The sequence below is a fragment of the Panthera onca genome, chromosome D1 (genome assembly GCF_046562875.1).
Source record: "Panthera onca isolate mPanOnc1 chromosome D1, mPanOnc1 haplotype 2, whole genome shotgun sequence".
In the NCBI taxonomy this organism is placed as follows: Eukaryota; Metazoa; Chordata; class Mammalia; order Carnivora; family Felidae; genus Panthera; species Panthera onca.
Genome location: NC_138348.1, coordinates 75895359 through 75910530, shown reverse-complemented (window position 1 = coordinate 75910530; position 15172 = coordinate 75895359). Strand labels below are relative to the sequence as shown.

Sequence of the window (15172 nt, the reverse complement as noted above, 5' to 3'; positions counted from 1 at the left end):
TCTTGATAAGAGATAATAAAAGGTGTGTGTATAGTTTTCTCTTTTTACCCAGATTACATAATCTGCCTAGAAAACAAAGATTCTATCTTATCAAAATAATTTTCTGTATTTCATGTTGTCTTTATCAAGTCTTCAATTCCTTGAAAGAGCTGAGTCTTCTCTACTAGAAGAGCGAAGATATTTTTAGAACTATTTAACCTTCTGTATTTGTGTATTTAACCCTCACTATTTAACCTTGTGAAGTCTCTGTCACTATGGTTAAGCGGATAACTATTTATTGTTTCACAGAGACCTATGATCCTCTTTGACCAAGTGTTTTTAAATCTTTTGATATTTTTCAGAAACCTCCCAAAAATCAAATCCTAAATTAAGCCTTTTTGACCTTGAACCAACTTTGGGGATATTTTAAGAGGGTCCTGGGACATCTCAAAAAATTTGTTCTCTCCCCTTATTGAAAGAGAGATGTTAAAGTAATTAAGTGTATTTGATGGGTTAAATTACATGGGAAACATTGTGAAATAAGAAGTAATATTAAGCCTTTTTTATATTATATTCATATGGATATATATTATAAATGTTCTAGAAATTGATTAAATTCCTAGAAATTTGATATATCCTAGTATAATTTTATCAGTCATAATTCCATGTATTATTTTAAAATGAAATAGCCAAACTTCCTTATGAATTCCATTATAATGAACTCTCATCAGATCTTTAACCATGGACAATTTTGAAGACTTATCATTCACAGAGAGTTATTATTTACTCTGATATTTTTGTAGGAGTGAGACTCATAGAAAAGGCCTTATCAAGTGCTCCTGACCATTGACATTTTTGTAAAACTAGACCTCGAATACACATCTCAAAGCTGAAAAAGGCTCCAACACCTGATATCTGTTCCTGTAGAAATGCTAGAGATTTCCAAATCAAATTGACTAGGAAAAGAAATAGCCTACATTGTGATAAACTGCTTCCATCCAAGATGCCACACCAAAGCTGCATGCTTTAACTAAACATGAAACCCTTCCTTCTTCTCTTTCCTTCCTATACTCTGGCATTGGTCTGGAAAGATAACACCATCATCTATATCTCTCAGGCCCTTGCTAAATGGCAGGGGGGGCGGGGGGGGGGGGACAGAAACCTTTCAGACTGCTAGATTTGTCCTCAAAATCCATGATGCTAAAGACCCGGTGATCCTCCCTCCAACCAATTTTTCTTCTATTCTCTATTGACACCCCCCCACCACCACCATTAGGAGTGCACTTACAAAGTCCAACTTTTATGGCCAGAATATCCAGTATCCCATTTTTACCTTTCTCCAGTTGTAACTGTACTTTGCTCAGTTAAACACAAATATCTATGCAAATCATAGTACATTTGCACCCCTACATTCTTATGATTATGTAAATCAGATCTGCCCCAATCACAAAAAGATCTCGCTAAAAGTATGCATCTTTGCAAGGCCAAAGTTGTACTTGATCATATGATAGCCTTTTATTATCTTTCAGCTGAACAAGGAGGTGCCTTTGCTGTGGCCAACACCACTTGAACCTGGATAACATTTCTGGGAAGTTGAAACTCAGATACACGAAACCACTGAACAAGCCACTTGGCTTTAGAAAGTGACTCCTTCAACCTGGTCTTTCTTTGACTTATTTGACTTTGATTGGTTTGGGCCTTGGAGATCATGGTTCCAAAGTGCACACCAGATATGGGGGATTATTCTGCTTATAATAATCACAGTCGTCTCCCTGGTGCACTGTATTCCTTCAAAAGCTTGAAATGCATTTTCATAGCTGCTAAACAAGCAAATGATCTCACTGAGACTAGAACACAGAAAAAGAATGAAGAAAATGACCAATTTAAGAAATGTGAACCTAAAGTTGTGTCCCATAAATACCACAGAGATTCAACAAAAAGCATCATGACCTGTGAATACCACACAGAAGATGAACAAAAATTGTGGGAGCTTCAGAGCAGTAGCTGGGAGAGGTGCTAATGCCTTAAATTTTGATCACATCTCTCAATTAAGATGAGAGTCTGATCAAAACGGGGGAATTGTTAAAGAGAGAGGGAGAGAGAAAGAGAGACAACAGGTCCAAAATAGAGTCACTTGTGCTAAGCCCACATCACCAAACTAAGGCTTAATTCCTAGGTTAACTAAAGTTTCAATCTCTCCCAGGAGCAGAATCTTAAACTAGTCAATCTGGAATTACCTGATTAGCAGTAGTGAGACCCCTGCTATTCCTCAAAGGAAGGTGACCTTGCCACAGACAATCTCCTTTTTGCCAGCAACTTCCTTGTTTTGGCTCCTTCTGCCTGTAAAAGTCTCTCATTTTTGTACACTTCTTCAAACGTCCTTTCTATCTGCTAGATGGGACGCTGCCCATGAATTGTTGAATAAAGCTAATTAGATCTTTAAAATTTATTCAGTTGAATTTTGTTTTCTTAATACTATTCAACTCAACCATAAACAATGTTCACAAATGTTCATGGCCATAGTCTGAGATCCCTGCTGTTGGCCATTACACATATATCTACCAGAGTTGTGATAACTTGAATAATTGGTTTAAAGTCATATTACTTTAAGCATTTTGGTTGCCCCCTTCATCTTACCTTCACAAAGTTTGCTGTTGAATAGTAAACCCACGGAATACAATTTGGGTCATTTGGTCCTGGACCAGACCTTTTAGGGACATTCCACCTGTAAGTTTTTATTTCTCCTGAAACAAATGAGAAGTAATAGAAAGAATTTACTAGTGTTACTTCTGTTCCAGATGTTTTACCTAAAGAAATAACAAACAGATCTTTATGTCCTTTGGTTAATATTTATTACTGGGGAGAATTACTCATTCATTAGAAATGCTCCAATTAAACTCACATCTTGAGTTTCTCTATTCTCAAAATGGCAGATTTTTCATTTCAGACTATAGCTTTCTTTCCAATTTGCCCTATATATTATCAACTGATGTTTATTCAAGGCATAAAGACTTATTTTATTTTTCACTGTTTTTTCTCCTCAAATTCCATATCTCCCTCACAAGAGCTATGCTTGAGCACACTTGAGTTACTGTAGGACTCAGCCTTGATTTCTGATTGAATCACCAGGGAGCTTTGTAAACTCTTAACTGCTGAGATCTCATTACAAACCAATGAAATTAGAGTATCCGGGACCTAGGACAAGGGCATCAGTATTTTTTTTTAAAGATTCTCAGGTGATTCTAATGTGCAGATAAGCAGGACCTATTTAGAACCAGAGAGAATCAGAGAGACTTAGTTCCAAGTCTCAACCCTATCACTTCCTATTTATCTAACCTTTGACAAGCTACTTGACTTCATTGACCTTTAGTCTCCTTATTTGTAAAGTGGATTAGTCATCCATTTTTCAGATTGTTGTGAAGGTTAAATAAAATTAAATACCTAGGTTAGTGTGTCATATTGAAGGCAGTTAATAAATGTTTATTTGTATGTATACTAATAACAAACGTATGCCAGGGACTACATCTATGCATCCCCTGTGGCTGACCCAGAGCCTTGCAGAGAAGTAATAAATAAACTCACATAAATTAGCAAGATAATCACATTGTAAACGTCTCAAATAAAAACATTTAAATCATTATCTCCTTTTGAACTATCTAGGTCCCATCCCCACCCCATCAGTACATACAACCTATAGCTGAATGTGAGCCACAAGGTTAAACAAAAATTATGCTTACATGAAACTGCTCCATATTTGCAAATACACCAGTAGGTTAGCAATATAATTTTAGGTCTGGTTTCCATTACCTTTCATAATAGCCCCCCTGCCTTGTTAATTGTGAGATAAACAGCTGATATTCAGCTTCCTAAATGCAAATAGCTAAGGGGTGGTGTTATTAAAGTTGGAATGATTCATTGTTCGCCCCAGTGGGGGGCACAGCTCTAAACAAAAAGAGGACGTTCTGTGCATGTTTGTTGAGTGGCATCTTGAAGAAGAAGGAGGAGGAGAAATCTGAGAGGGGGCTGCTTACTTTTCTTAAGGCACTAGTTTGCTTTCCTTATCTCAGGCATGCCTAGAATAACCATTCTTCTCCAATTTGCCTGGATTTCGTGCACCAAATTAGTTTCTTGCTCCTACCCCTAATCTCTGGACTCTCCCAAGACTTTCAGGCTTGTCGGAGACCCTTATAGAATCAGAGAGGGATCCCTTATAGGGATTCTCCCCTCACAGTTTCAGTGAGAAAAATGCTTCTCTGCCATGTTCTAATCATTCTTCTCTCTAACCCCATAACCCCATCAAGGATGCTTAGAAGTCTAGTCAGCACAGAAGAGCTATGTCCCTTACTAGTCCTCACCATTAGGGCACAGCAGCCTGTGAGGGCTCACTCAGCAGGCCCAACAGCCCTATCAGACTGCCTACCCATGCCTGATTGGCACTTTTCTTCCTCCCTCCTGAGTTGCTTTTAACCATCAAAAATGAGTAATTTTCACTGCTTTTTTGACCCATTTAAAACCATTTCCCTCAGGGGTGCTTGGGTGGCTCAGTTGGCATTTGACTTTAGCTCAGGTCATGATCTCACAGTTCTTGGGTTCAAGCGCCACATCGGGCTCTGTGCTGAAAGCTCAGAGACTGCTTGGGATAATCGCTGTCTCCTCTCTCTCTGCCCTTCCCCCATTCGCACTTTCTCTCTCTCTCAAAATAAATAAACTTAACATAGATAAATAAATAAATAAATAAATAAATAAATAAAACTATTGCCCTCTTCATAAAAGCAAGACATCCATTACAGAAAATGAAGAAAGTACAAACAATGTGAAGAAATAGAAAAGAGTATCACCCTAACTATTACTTAAAATACTACCCAAAATGTACAACCATTATTAACATTTTGGCTTATTTCCTTTTTAACCTTTTTTCCATACTTGTATTTTGCTTAATATGATACCACAGGTTTTTCTCATGTCATTAAAACCTTCACATCCATTTAATGGCTGAATAGTTCACTGTAAGGGGATTCCAAAATTTAAGTATCTCCCTATAGATAGACATTTAGAACATTCATGAGAGACTTCTTAAAGCAGTAAAACACAGGCTCCTGAACTGGGGAGTAGGGTGGGGTGTGGAGAGGCAGGAGAGTTTGGGATTGTGTCCAGTGAAGATTTCCTCCCCCCAACCCCATCCATGTAAGAGTATCTTGCTAACGTCTTCTGGTGATGCATTAGAGTGTTTTCTTTTCTTTCTTCTATGCATCTTTAATTTTTTCCAAGGCTTATATGACTTTTATTGTAATTACTATAGTATTTAGTATTATTCATATATATACATAAGTAAAGTGGCATATAATTCCCCTGTAATTACACCTATGATTGCTCTCAATTTCATAACTGAAGGTCACAGAGGCTCTTAACATTTACTACAACCACATTCCAACTGTGTAAATGTATGGTTCTTTTAATTATGAATCTTCTCTCCCTTCAATGCATATTTTAAAACTCAATTGGAGTTCTACCTATTTTATAAGGCTTTCTCTATTTTCTCTGAATCAATCAATCGATCTTCATGGATTTTCCTTCTCTGAAATTTTTATAAACACTCCCAGATACATTCTTGAAACTCTCTACCAGTTAGAATTTCATTATGTATAGTCTGCATTACTACTGAAATAATTCATCTTGCTTGTCTTGTTTTTCATCCAAACTCATTTTAAGCATCGCAAGAGAAATATATGGTTAAGTGCATAGGTTCTGAAATCCAACAGATTGAGGTCCTGTCATTACTAATATATGACCTGGTCAAGCTCACCCCTCTGTGTTTTAGTCATCTGTTAAGTGGACATGACAACAGCATATTTCCTCAGTTATAGAATGTGCATTTTTCACATTTTCACATAACTGAAATCAAGATGCATCTTCAAATAAGTGGCACGTTAAAGTTTAATTGACAGTGTGTTTTTTCTTTTTTTTTAGTAACAGATAAAATGATGATGGATATTACAACCAATGGTATCAGAGTCCATGACATATGTTAGTGTCTACCTTACTAGAAAATGAGATTATTAGTTTTTTTAAAAAATATAGAAGGCACAGCACCTGGCCAAAGATGAACATTCAATACATGTTAGCTATTATTATGTCTTACTACACTTTTAGGTCCCAAATAGAGCCCTGGAAACACCATAACCACTTGGTCATTAGATGAATGATGATCTCATATTGGGAGTGACTAGGTGATGGCTGGAACATATTGACATTAACATGAACTTTCCAAGACCCTTCAAAGATCAGAAGAGAGTTGAGTCCAGTGTCCTTATCAGCATGGAGCAGATGTCTGGTGTAACTTACCTGGCTTTGTGATGGGCACTTGGAGTTGCTTCCCACTCTCCATGTCTTCAATACCATGGGCTGAGATGGAGTAGGGCCGCTTAGCTTTGTTCTTAAATATGACCAGGATGGAGTCACCCACCTCGGCATGAACCATTGGGCCTAAAGGCAAAACACAGGCCTGTGTGCATTATCGTTGTTCTTTCCAACATTGATGTAATATAAATGTAGATGGTATTTGGCCAAATAAAACAAAGGTTACCTTCTTCATTAGTGCACTTCCTTTGGAGGGCAATACACGTAACATTAAATACTCAAGTACTATTTGGCAATTGGACCAACCTGGGTTCAAATCCTGCTTCCTTCACTTATTAGAGAGGTCTTGGGTAAGTCAAGTAACCTGCCTCTCAATTTCCTCACCTACGAAACGGGTTTAATAACACCTATCGTAAGGATTAAATAAGATAATGTACGTAAAGCGCTTATCTCAGTGCACTGAAACACAGTAAGTACTCAATAAATAAATGCTGCCAATTTTACTACTGCTGAGACATAATCTCCAGGAAAAGCCATATCCACATGATATGGTGGCTTTCCAGTTGTATGTAACCTTTGATAAGTCTGAAATCGCTCATTTTCTGGTAAATGGATATATTAATAATCATCACCATCATGAGGATCCAAAGAAATATTGTGTATAAAAGGGATTTGAAAGACAAGAGCAAAATTAAAACATCCACGTGCTGATCTATGATCAATACAGTGATTTCATTAATGCACGTCCAGTGCTGTGTCCCAGCGTTTGGATACCTTGAGGAGATGTGTGCTCCTCAGCACTCATGCACACACATTTCTGTGAGAAGCAACCCTCCTGTGTGCCACTGGGAATCGGCCCACACCCTGCTGGACCAGCATGACCGTGGGATAGCCCTCGCCCATGCCGGGTGCCCCTCACCTCTCCGTGCCTCAACAGTGGCACAAATGCAGCTTGCTCAGTGCAGGCGCCCCCCTGACAGAGCACCAGACACACCGGGGTCATGTGACACTGCTTCGAGAAGGATGGAACAGACTCCCATTTGGGAGTCACCTTAGACCTGGTCCTATGGCCCTGAGGGATTTATTTGCATTCTTGGGTGCCCATGGCAGTCCACATCATAGAAAGACACACCCATGGTAGGGAGTCTGAATATACCCATCCAGTCTTTACTGATGGTTACAATTGCTTTTCTGAGAAAGGCCACTGAAGTGTTAAATCAGCCTAAAATTTGTTGGACTGGGGTGCCTGGACGACTCAGTCAGTTAAGCCTCCAACTTCCACTCAGCTCATAATCTTGTGGTCTGTGGGTTCAAGCCGCACATTGGGCTCTGCTGACAGCTCGGAGCCTGGAGCCTGTTTCAGATTCTGTGTCTCCCTCTCTCTGCCCCTCCCCCGTTCATGCACTCTCCCTCGCTCTCTCTCTCTCTCTCAAAAATAAATAAACATTAAAAAAAAATTTAAATCAAATTTGTTGGACTATTATGATCTTTGGAGGGAAATACTGAGTATGAATTAGGAAGTGTATGAAAAAACGCTCTTTTATTTTTATGATAGAGCTAGAAAAGAATGCATGCTTTTAAACAGCATACTTGGGCATAGTTACAGATAGGTGCACGTGCACGCATGTACTAAAATCCTTATTTGTGACTCATTGCCACTTCAATTGCACCTGCTTTGCTGTACTGGTAAGGGTGAATGTCTTCTGATTCGGGGCCTGATAGGTCCCAGGGAGTGGTAAGGAGCAAAGGTGTGCCTGTTGCCTGCCCTGTGCCCTTTGGAACTTCAGGAGCACAGGCCTGTCCCTGAAAATGCAGAAAATGAGTGGATGGGCCTTGTGCTCTCCTGAGGGGAAGTACCACTGGGCTTGCCTCTGACGGAGTCCCTCCTTTGTGTCATTTTACTGAGTAGACCCAAACCGGGGCTTTTTGAGGGGCAAACCACCCCACCCTTGGCAGGACCAGCACCTTTTTTTCTGGAGTTCATATGACAAACACAGCTCAAAAGAAGGAATGTTCCCACTGGGTTGACTCTTTTAGTGTGATAAGCTTGCATGTCAATGCAGGGAGGGTGCAGGGAAGGTGGATGGGGCATCTAATAATTTATCAAGCTAGCTGTCCTGGTGCCTTTTTTAATATTAAGAAGCACTGTGTAAACTCATATTATTTATACAAGTCACCTTGTGCATTTAAATATGGGAACAGAGGGGCGCTTGGGTGGCTCAGTTGGTTAAGCATCCAACTTCAGCTCAGGTGGTGATCTCGAGGTGCCCTGTGTCGGGCCCTGTGCTGACAGCTCGGAGCCTGGAGCCTGCTTCAGATTCTGTGTCTCCCTCTCTCTCTGCCCTTCACCCACTTGTGCTCTGTTTCTCTCTCTCTCTCTCTCTCTTGAAAATAAACATTAAAAATTTTTTGAAATAAAAAAATAAAAATGAGAACAGAAAAAAAAAAGGGAACCGATTTCAGAAAGCCATCTAGATTAGCCTTCTGCCTAAAGATCTCATATTCATGATGGGGTCAGGTTTGGTGACTCCCAGGTGAAAGTGGGGAAGGAAAGCAGGAAGGAAGAGCTTATCTGATCCCCAGGTCAGGCAGCCCAGGGTATCAGACAGGCACAGTAGGTTCTGAGATGGCCACATTCAGGGCCTCCTGAGCTCAAACCAGGCCTTCTACCCTTAGCACTCCTCTTATGCAAGGAGTTTCTCATTGGCTTGAATTATTTTCTTAATGTTTATTTATTTATTTTGAGAAAGAGAGAGGGAGAGAGAGAATCCCAAGTAGGCTCCGTGCTGTCAGCACAGAGCCTGACGCAGGGTTTGATCCCACAAACCATGAGATCATGACCTGAGCTGAGATCAAGAGTCAGACATTCAAATGACTGAGCCACCCAGGCGCCCTTTGCTGGAGTTGTTTTTATGGTGTGTTCGTATGGCCCTGTGCACAGATGATCCAGGCCCTTGAAGAAGCTATGCAAATACTCTGCTTGCTCATCTGAGGCATCACATTATTCCAATTAAAATGTCCTGGCTCAGCAGAGGGATGGGAAAGGAATTTCAGGGCAACAGATGCTGGTTAGACTGTTGACGATATGGACTCGTGTTTGCGTGTTATCCGGTTGACCCTCCTTTGAATGAGCTGAGTACAGAGCATGCTCCCTGACAATGCGAGGGCAGGAAGATGTCACACTTGGGTGAATGCACTCGGGCCACTCTGTCCCTGCTGTCCCTTCTCAGGTCTAAGTGTGACAGCGTATGTGTACATGTTCACGTGCCTTGGGGCTGGCAGCGCATGGCTGCGATCTGTGTCATACCCAGCAGTTCCAAGTGCTTCTCTCGTGGCGGCCGGGCCTTGATCTCCACAAATTCCCCATCGGTGTATTCTCTGTAAACCACTTTCTTGTACTGAGAGCCAATCCAGTTTTCGGTGTGGTTCATAAATATATCTCCATGTCTATAAATCAGAAGCAGCAGAAATTAAAGTTGTCAGAAGGTAGAAAAACCTTGGGTGCTCCTGAGTGATTCAGGGGTACTCGGGAGCACTGTTTCCCATACCTGGCTGCCATCAGAATCTCCCAGTGGAGCTCAACTTTTGCACCAGGCTCTCTGGGAGTGGAGCCAGGAATCTGTATTTGAAAGCACCGCAGGGGGTTCTGACTGGCCCAGGTCTTACTTCTTGGGAACCATTGTTCCAAAGCTTTGCTGGGTGCTGACTGCGGCCAGCCTTAGTTGGAGACTCCTAAGGGCCCCTTGAGGTGGTACTCCTCTTCCTGGGACTAACTAAGCTCACACGCGTGCATGTGCATGCACACATGCACATGCTCACACTCTATTACCCTGAATTCCTTCAGATTCCATTTATATCATTCCATACCTTGTTCTACTTTTCCACCTTAAAGATCTCAAGAAAGACTCTGGGTTGTATATTATGCACATACTCATATACAAGTATAGGCATAGTTGATTCTTGGTAGTCACAGGAGTCATGTTCTAGAAAGCCACTTTGAATACTGAAATAATGAACACTAAACCATTGTCCCTAGGGGAAACATAAGGTTACGTTTTGCAGGTGTTCAGAATGAATTGCCCCAAGACGTGCCACTTTGGCATGTGGATTATGTTGAGTTGAAAGCAATCAAGACCCAAAAGATGCAGGAAAAAGCTCTGACTTTCCCTCTAACTGCCCAGAAGAATTTAGGTAGAGGACCCCCTCCAGGAAGGGGCTATTACAGAAGGTAACTATCTTATAATATGAACTAGGGGTGGGAGACAGAGAGGAATTTAGCAAAGCCTGTTAAAATTCTTCTCTCTGTCCCATTGTTTCTGAGTGGCCCAATCAACATTTGTTTACCTAACATGTACTCTTTTTCATCTTCCTATGAATTGCTTTCCTTCTCTTTGAAGTCCCAGACCCCTACTTCCTTCTCCTTCCTTCAGAATGACATATATATCTCCTTTGGCCTCACTGTCTTTGGAATCTCTCATGTCTATGTGGATTCTCCCTATGTAAGTAAATTTGATTTTCTCCTGTTCATCTGTCTCCTGTCAATTTAATTTTTAGGCCAGCCAGAAGAATTTGAACGGTAGAGGAAAATCCACCTCGCCGGCAAAAAAGTTTCTTCAGACCTCTGGTCCCAATACTTTCATCAACAGATTGATAAATACCCTTGTTCTATGTGTGCTTCTGTTTCAAGACATCTTATTTAATATATACTGCTGATTCATTAACTTTGAACTCATGGCCACTAGCACTATAAGTCACACCTGAAGGCAGCTTATCTAACACATGTATTTCCTCTGTAAGACACATCGCAGCCTTCTTGCACTTACCCTGGGGGCCACTTTAAACAGCTAAATCACCAACGAAAAGCGCACACACACACACACACACACACACACACACACACAGAGGCACTAAATAGACCACAAAGAGGATGCTTGTTTACAGTGTGAAAGCTGAAACAAGACAGTGAAGACAGAGGGATGTTTTGTTTGTTTGACCTCAGCTGGAAATGTGTGCATTGGGAGACACAAACTCTTTGCTGCTTTATGCATACCTATGAAGGACCACAACAGCACCACAAAAATTGGTTTGGGTGTTACAAATAAATTTCAGTAACTAGGCAAATTTACAAATATGGAATCTGCAAACAATGAGGATCAACCATATATTTAATCCATCACCAAGATACATCATCACAAAAAGAAAAAAATCTATCAGTTTTATCTACAAAATAGAATATGTCTCCCAGCCTTCCATTTCCCTCTATTAAACTACCTGCACTCCAACCTAAGCCCGCTAGGTCACTTACCCGTATTAACTGGAGTTGTTCTTAATCACTCTCCCTGCCACCCACGCTTCCCCCTTCCCTCCATCCTCTACTCTACACGCAGAGTGACCCTAACCTAAAAATTCCACCAAGTGAGTCCTTGTGGAAAACCTGATGATGGCTTCCCACTGCCAAATTCCTCAAATTAGCTCTCACATCCCTTTGCTGTCTGCCTCTGCCAACCTCTCAGGCCTCGTTTCTCGTCACTGGCACCCACGCACTCTACGCTCTGGTCATCCTAAACATTCTCTCTTGAGCTCCACATGCCCTCCCCACCTCCGGGCCTTCCATGTGTTATTCCTTGTGCCAAGAACACTCTTGCCACCTCTTTGACTGGCCTATTCCTCAAGTCCCAGGACAAAGACTACTCCCTCCTTGACCACCTCTCTCCCTCTCTCCCCCAGGTGGGGCCATGTGCGCCTGCCGTGAGCTCCCCCTGTGCCCTGCACCTCTCCTCTCACAGTGATTGCCTCACTCAGGATGCTTGTTCTAATGTCTGCCCCACGAACCATGAAGTCTGTATGGGGAAGGACCTGGCCTGCCCTTATCAGCACTGTTTCACTCGTACTTTGTACAATGCCTAGCAGACAGCAGGTACTTAACAAAGGCACCTATATCTTTGACCTAGACCATATGCTTTCCGAGGCAAGAGAACTTTTCTCCTACTTTTATTTTCCAGAAGTCCTAATAACACACGTGGTAGTGACAGAAATGCCTCTGGAGCCATAGCTTTACCGTTTCTCGGCTTTCCTCTTCTGTGGAGTGGGATGATAATAAGGCATCCGTCTCCCAGATTGCTGTGAGGATTACATGGGTTAGGATCTGTAAAGCGCTATGCCAGACACATACTGAGCACCAGGGAAGCGCATGCTCTATCACCATCTTGCTGGGATGTCATGTGACATGCTGGGCCAAAGCTGAGCAAATGGGTCAAGTATACCCTAAGGGTCTTTATCAGATAGGGTTTGTAAAAACCCTAGCAAATGCCTGGCATATGGTGGGTGCTCAAGAAATGGCAGTCACTATCTCAAGTCCCAGGGTAGTTAAATTAAATGCGTATCAGTCCACAAGCTCACGAGTACTGGGAATACAAGGTTTTTTCTCTATAACAACTTAATCTCTGTTTTCGAATTCTCTCCCACTGCACAAACCCTGGCATTGTGCTGATGGTCCCACTGGTTGCTTTTCTGGGATCCCGAGGGCTTCTCGGTGCTTTCTTAGGAAGCTCTGGGAAAGACATCTGAGGCAGAGGGTCTGGTCTAACCCGGACAATAAATGTCTCGGGGATAACCCATACTGAGAGGTGGTTTGAAAGCTGGGTGTCTCCATGCCATGGCTTTGGCTCAACGAGCAGAGGCATAGCTACTGGGGGGCAGAAAGGACATTTGTCCCTGGGCTTCGATCCGCAGGGGTGCCACAGACGTGCCACGACAGGAACTGGTCATTTCAATGTCTACTGAATTTTTATCTACAGATCTGTTGTACTTTGATTATGTGAACATGCTCTCAATCGGCTTTGTTTTTAGTGATTTATGGGCAATATCCAGAGTGGCAGGGCAGGGTACAGACACACCCGGCACGCTTTATCTCTCTACGTCACCTGGAGACAATCCCAGAAGACTGAGACTAGAGCTTCCTGCCAGCCCAGAGAGATGGGGTCTGAAGACACAAATTACACTGAGTCTCAAGAAAGTCATGGAAGACGAAGAGTATAAGGGCTAAGAATATACACACAATATACATACAACAGAGTTATCATACAACTATTTCTTCAGTTATAGCAGCCTTTTAGTAAAAATAATCACTTTAGAAAAGGCTGAATTACGGTTCATTTCATTTTCCAATGCACCAGTATTAGTCTTTAGCTTGTATTGGCGGCACTGGCTTTGCAGGAGAGGAGTGTCTGGTTTAATAAGTGGGTTGCTGAGTCGTGGAATACATTTTAAACCGCCCTGTCCCTGAGGCAAATCTTTTTTAAGTGGAAGAGGCATTTTGTTTCTTCATTTATCCATGAGGTGATGCTGTTACACTCTCTTTTCCGGGTGTCTAAACCCTCAAAACAGGCCAACAAGTAAGACGAGAAAAAAGACATGTTAAGATTAGGAACATTTGGGCATAGACGAGTCTGTGTGGGACACGACTAAAGAGAATTAGTATGGGGGAGGGGGTCTGATAATAAACAACAAAGAGGAACAAAGACATGGAAATTAACATGCTTGGTGGTGAGAACACAGATTGGTCTTTCTTCAATTCCAGTGTCAATGACTAGGGGTTAGTCTTACCTCTGTGCCCTGAGTCTCCTGGTCTGTATATGGGGACAGGGAATAAATAACCTAAGCAGCAAGTTGTTTAGTGGAGGGTATGAACTTTGGGGTGGAGTCTGCAGGTCAGTGCCCAGCAGATGCCTCTATACCTTGCATGGCTCTACCCCAGTACATCCCAGTGGGAAGTGAAGGATACTTAGGGTGGGTGGGGGGCCAGGGCTCACAGCCTTGCCCACTCTTTGGTGTTCAGCTTCCGCAGACAGTGCTCTCACGGGAGGGTCAGTCTTGGGGACCTTCTGGGTACAGGGCCTAGTAGAGAGACCAGCTCCTCACTCCCCCAATTCCAGGATCTCTGCCAAGGCAATGCCTCCGACCCACTCCCCATCCAGATGGACGCTCTTTCCCCACGCTCCTCAATCTAGAGCAGCCCATCTGCTCACCCCACTGCGCACCCGCCTCTGCCTCCCTCCCTCCCTACCATTTCGTCTTCACAGTCCCACGTCACTGGGATCTGCCTCTTTCCCTAAGGCCTTCTTTCACGCTAGGCGCTCTCTCAAAGGCACAAGCATTCTTGGGACAGCCACGCTTGCAACCGGCACCGCACCGTGGGTGGGGATGCGCGGAGCCTGCTGGGGTGGGGATGGGGGTGCAAATGACTTCCTTCAGGCTCCCCTCCCGGGATGAGGCCCTGGCAGCTTCCCTCCTCTTTTGTGCCCCTAGTAAGAGCCGCTGTCTGCCAAAATAGTGCAGACAGAAGCAGGGCGTGTTTAGGTTTTCACATTTGCTAAACGTCTACCGAGTGTGTGCAATCCCACCCAAGAGACTTGACGGCTTCGCCCGTGGTACCTTTCCCCTCCTGCGTCCGAGTGCTGCTTTTCGAACTCCCAGTTTTTGTTAGGGGCATAATCCCATTCTACCTCTTCAGCGGCGATGTAAAAGGTTCTTATCATCCCGTACGGCTGCTCAGAAGGGTCCTTGTTGCCACAGCTGTTGACCTCATATATCTGATTCATGCCTCTCATGAAGTGGTGCAAGGTGGAGCAAAACACCCTGAAAATACCTGAAACAGAAATCGCTTGGCGTTGTGTGCGGCGCTCCATGCTTTCGATTTCGGTTCGCTCACCAGCTACAGCATTTTATTCCCAAATAAATAAATGGTAAGGTGAATTCTTAAAATGTCAATTTTATATGGTATTTTAAAGCCAGACTCCAAGGGGGAATAAAGTACGTTGAATATATTTACTTACCA

The 15172-nt window shown here is 42.7% G+C and overlaps 1 protein-coding gene across 1 annotated transcript in view; it reads right to left on the bottom strand.

Moving 5' to 3' along the window:
- Nucleotides 1-15172, bottom strand: part of HEPHL1 (hephaestin like 1) — an 82663-nt gene that overhangs the window by 18975 nt on the left and 48516 nt on the right. The window contains exons 12-15 of the mRNA XM_060605331.3: nucleotides 14770-14983; nucleotides 9644-9783; nucleotides 6322-6462; nucleotides 2617-2723 (exon numbers count right to left, since the gene is read on the bottom strand). Coding sequence (XP_060461314.2) covers nucleotides 2617-2723; nucleotides 6322-6462; nucleotides 9644-9783; nucleotides 14770-14983 — 602 coding nt within the window. The remainder of the gene's footprint in view (nucleotides 1-2616; nucleotides 2724-6321; nucleotides 6463-9643; nucleotides 9784-14769; nucleotides 14984-15172) is intronic.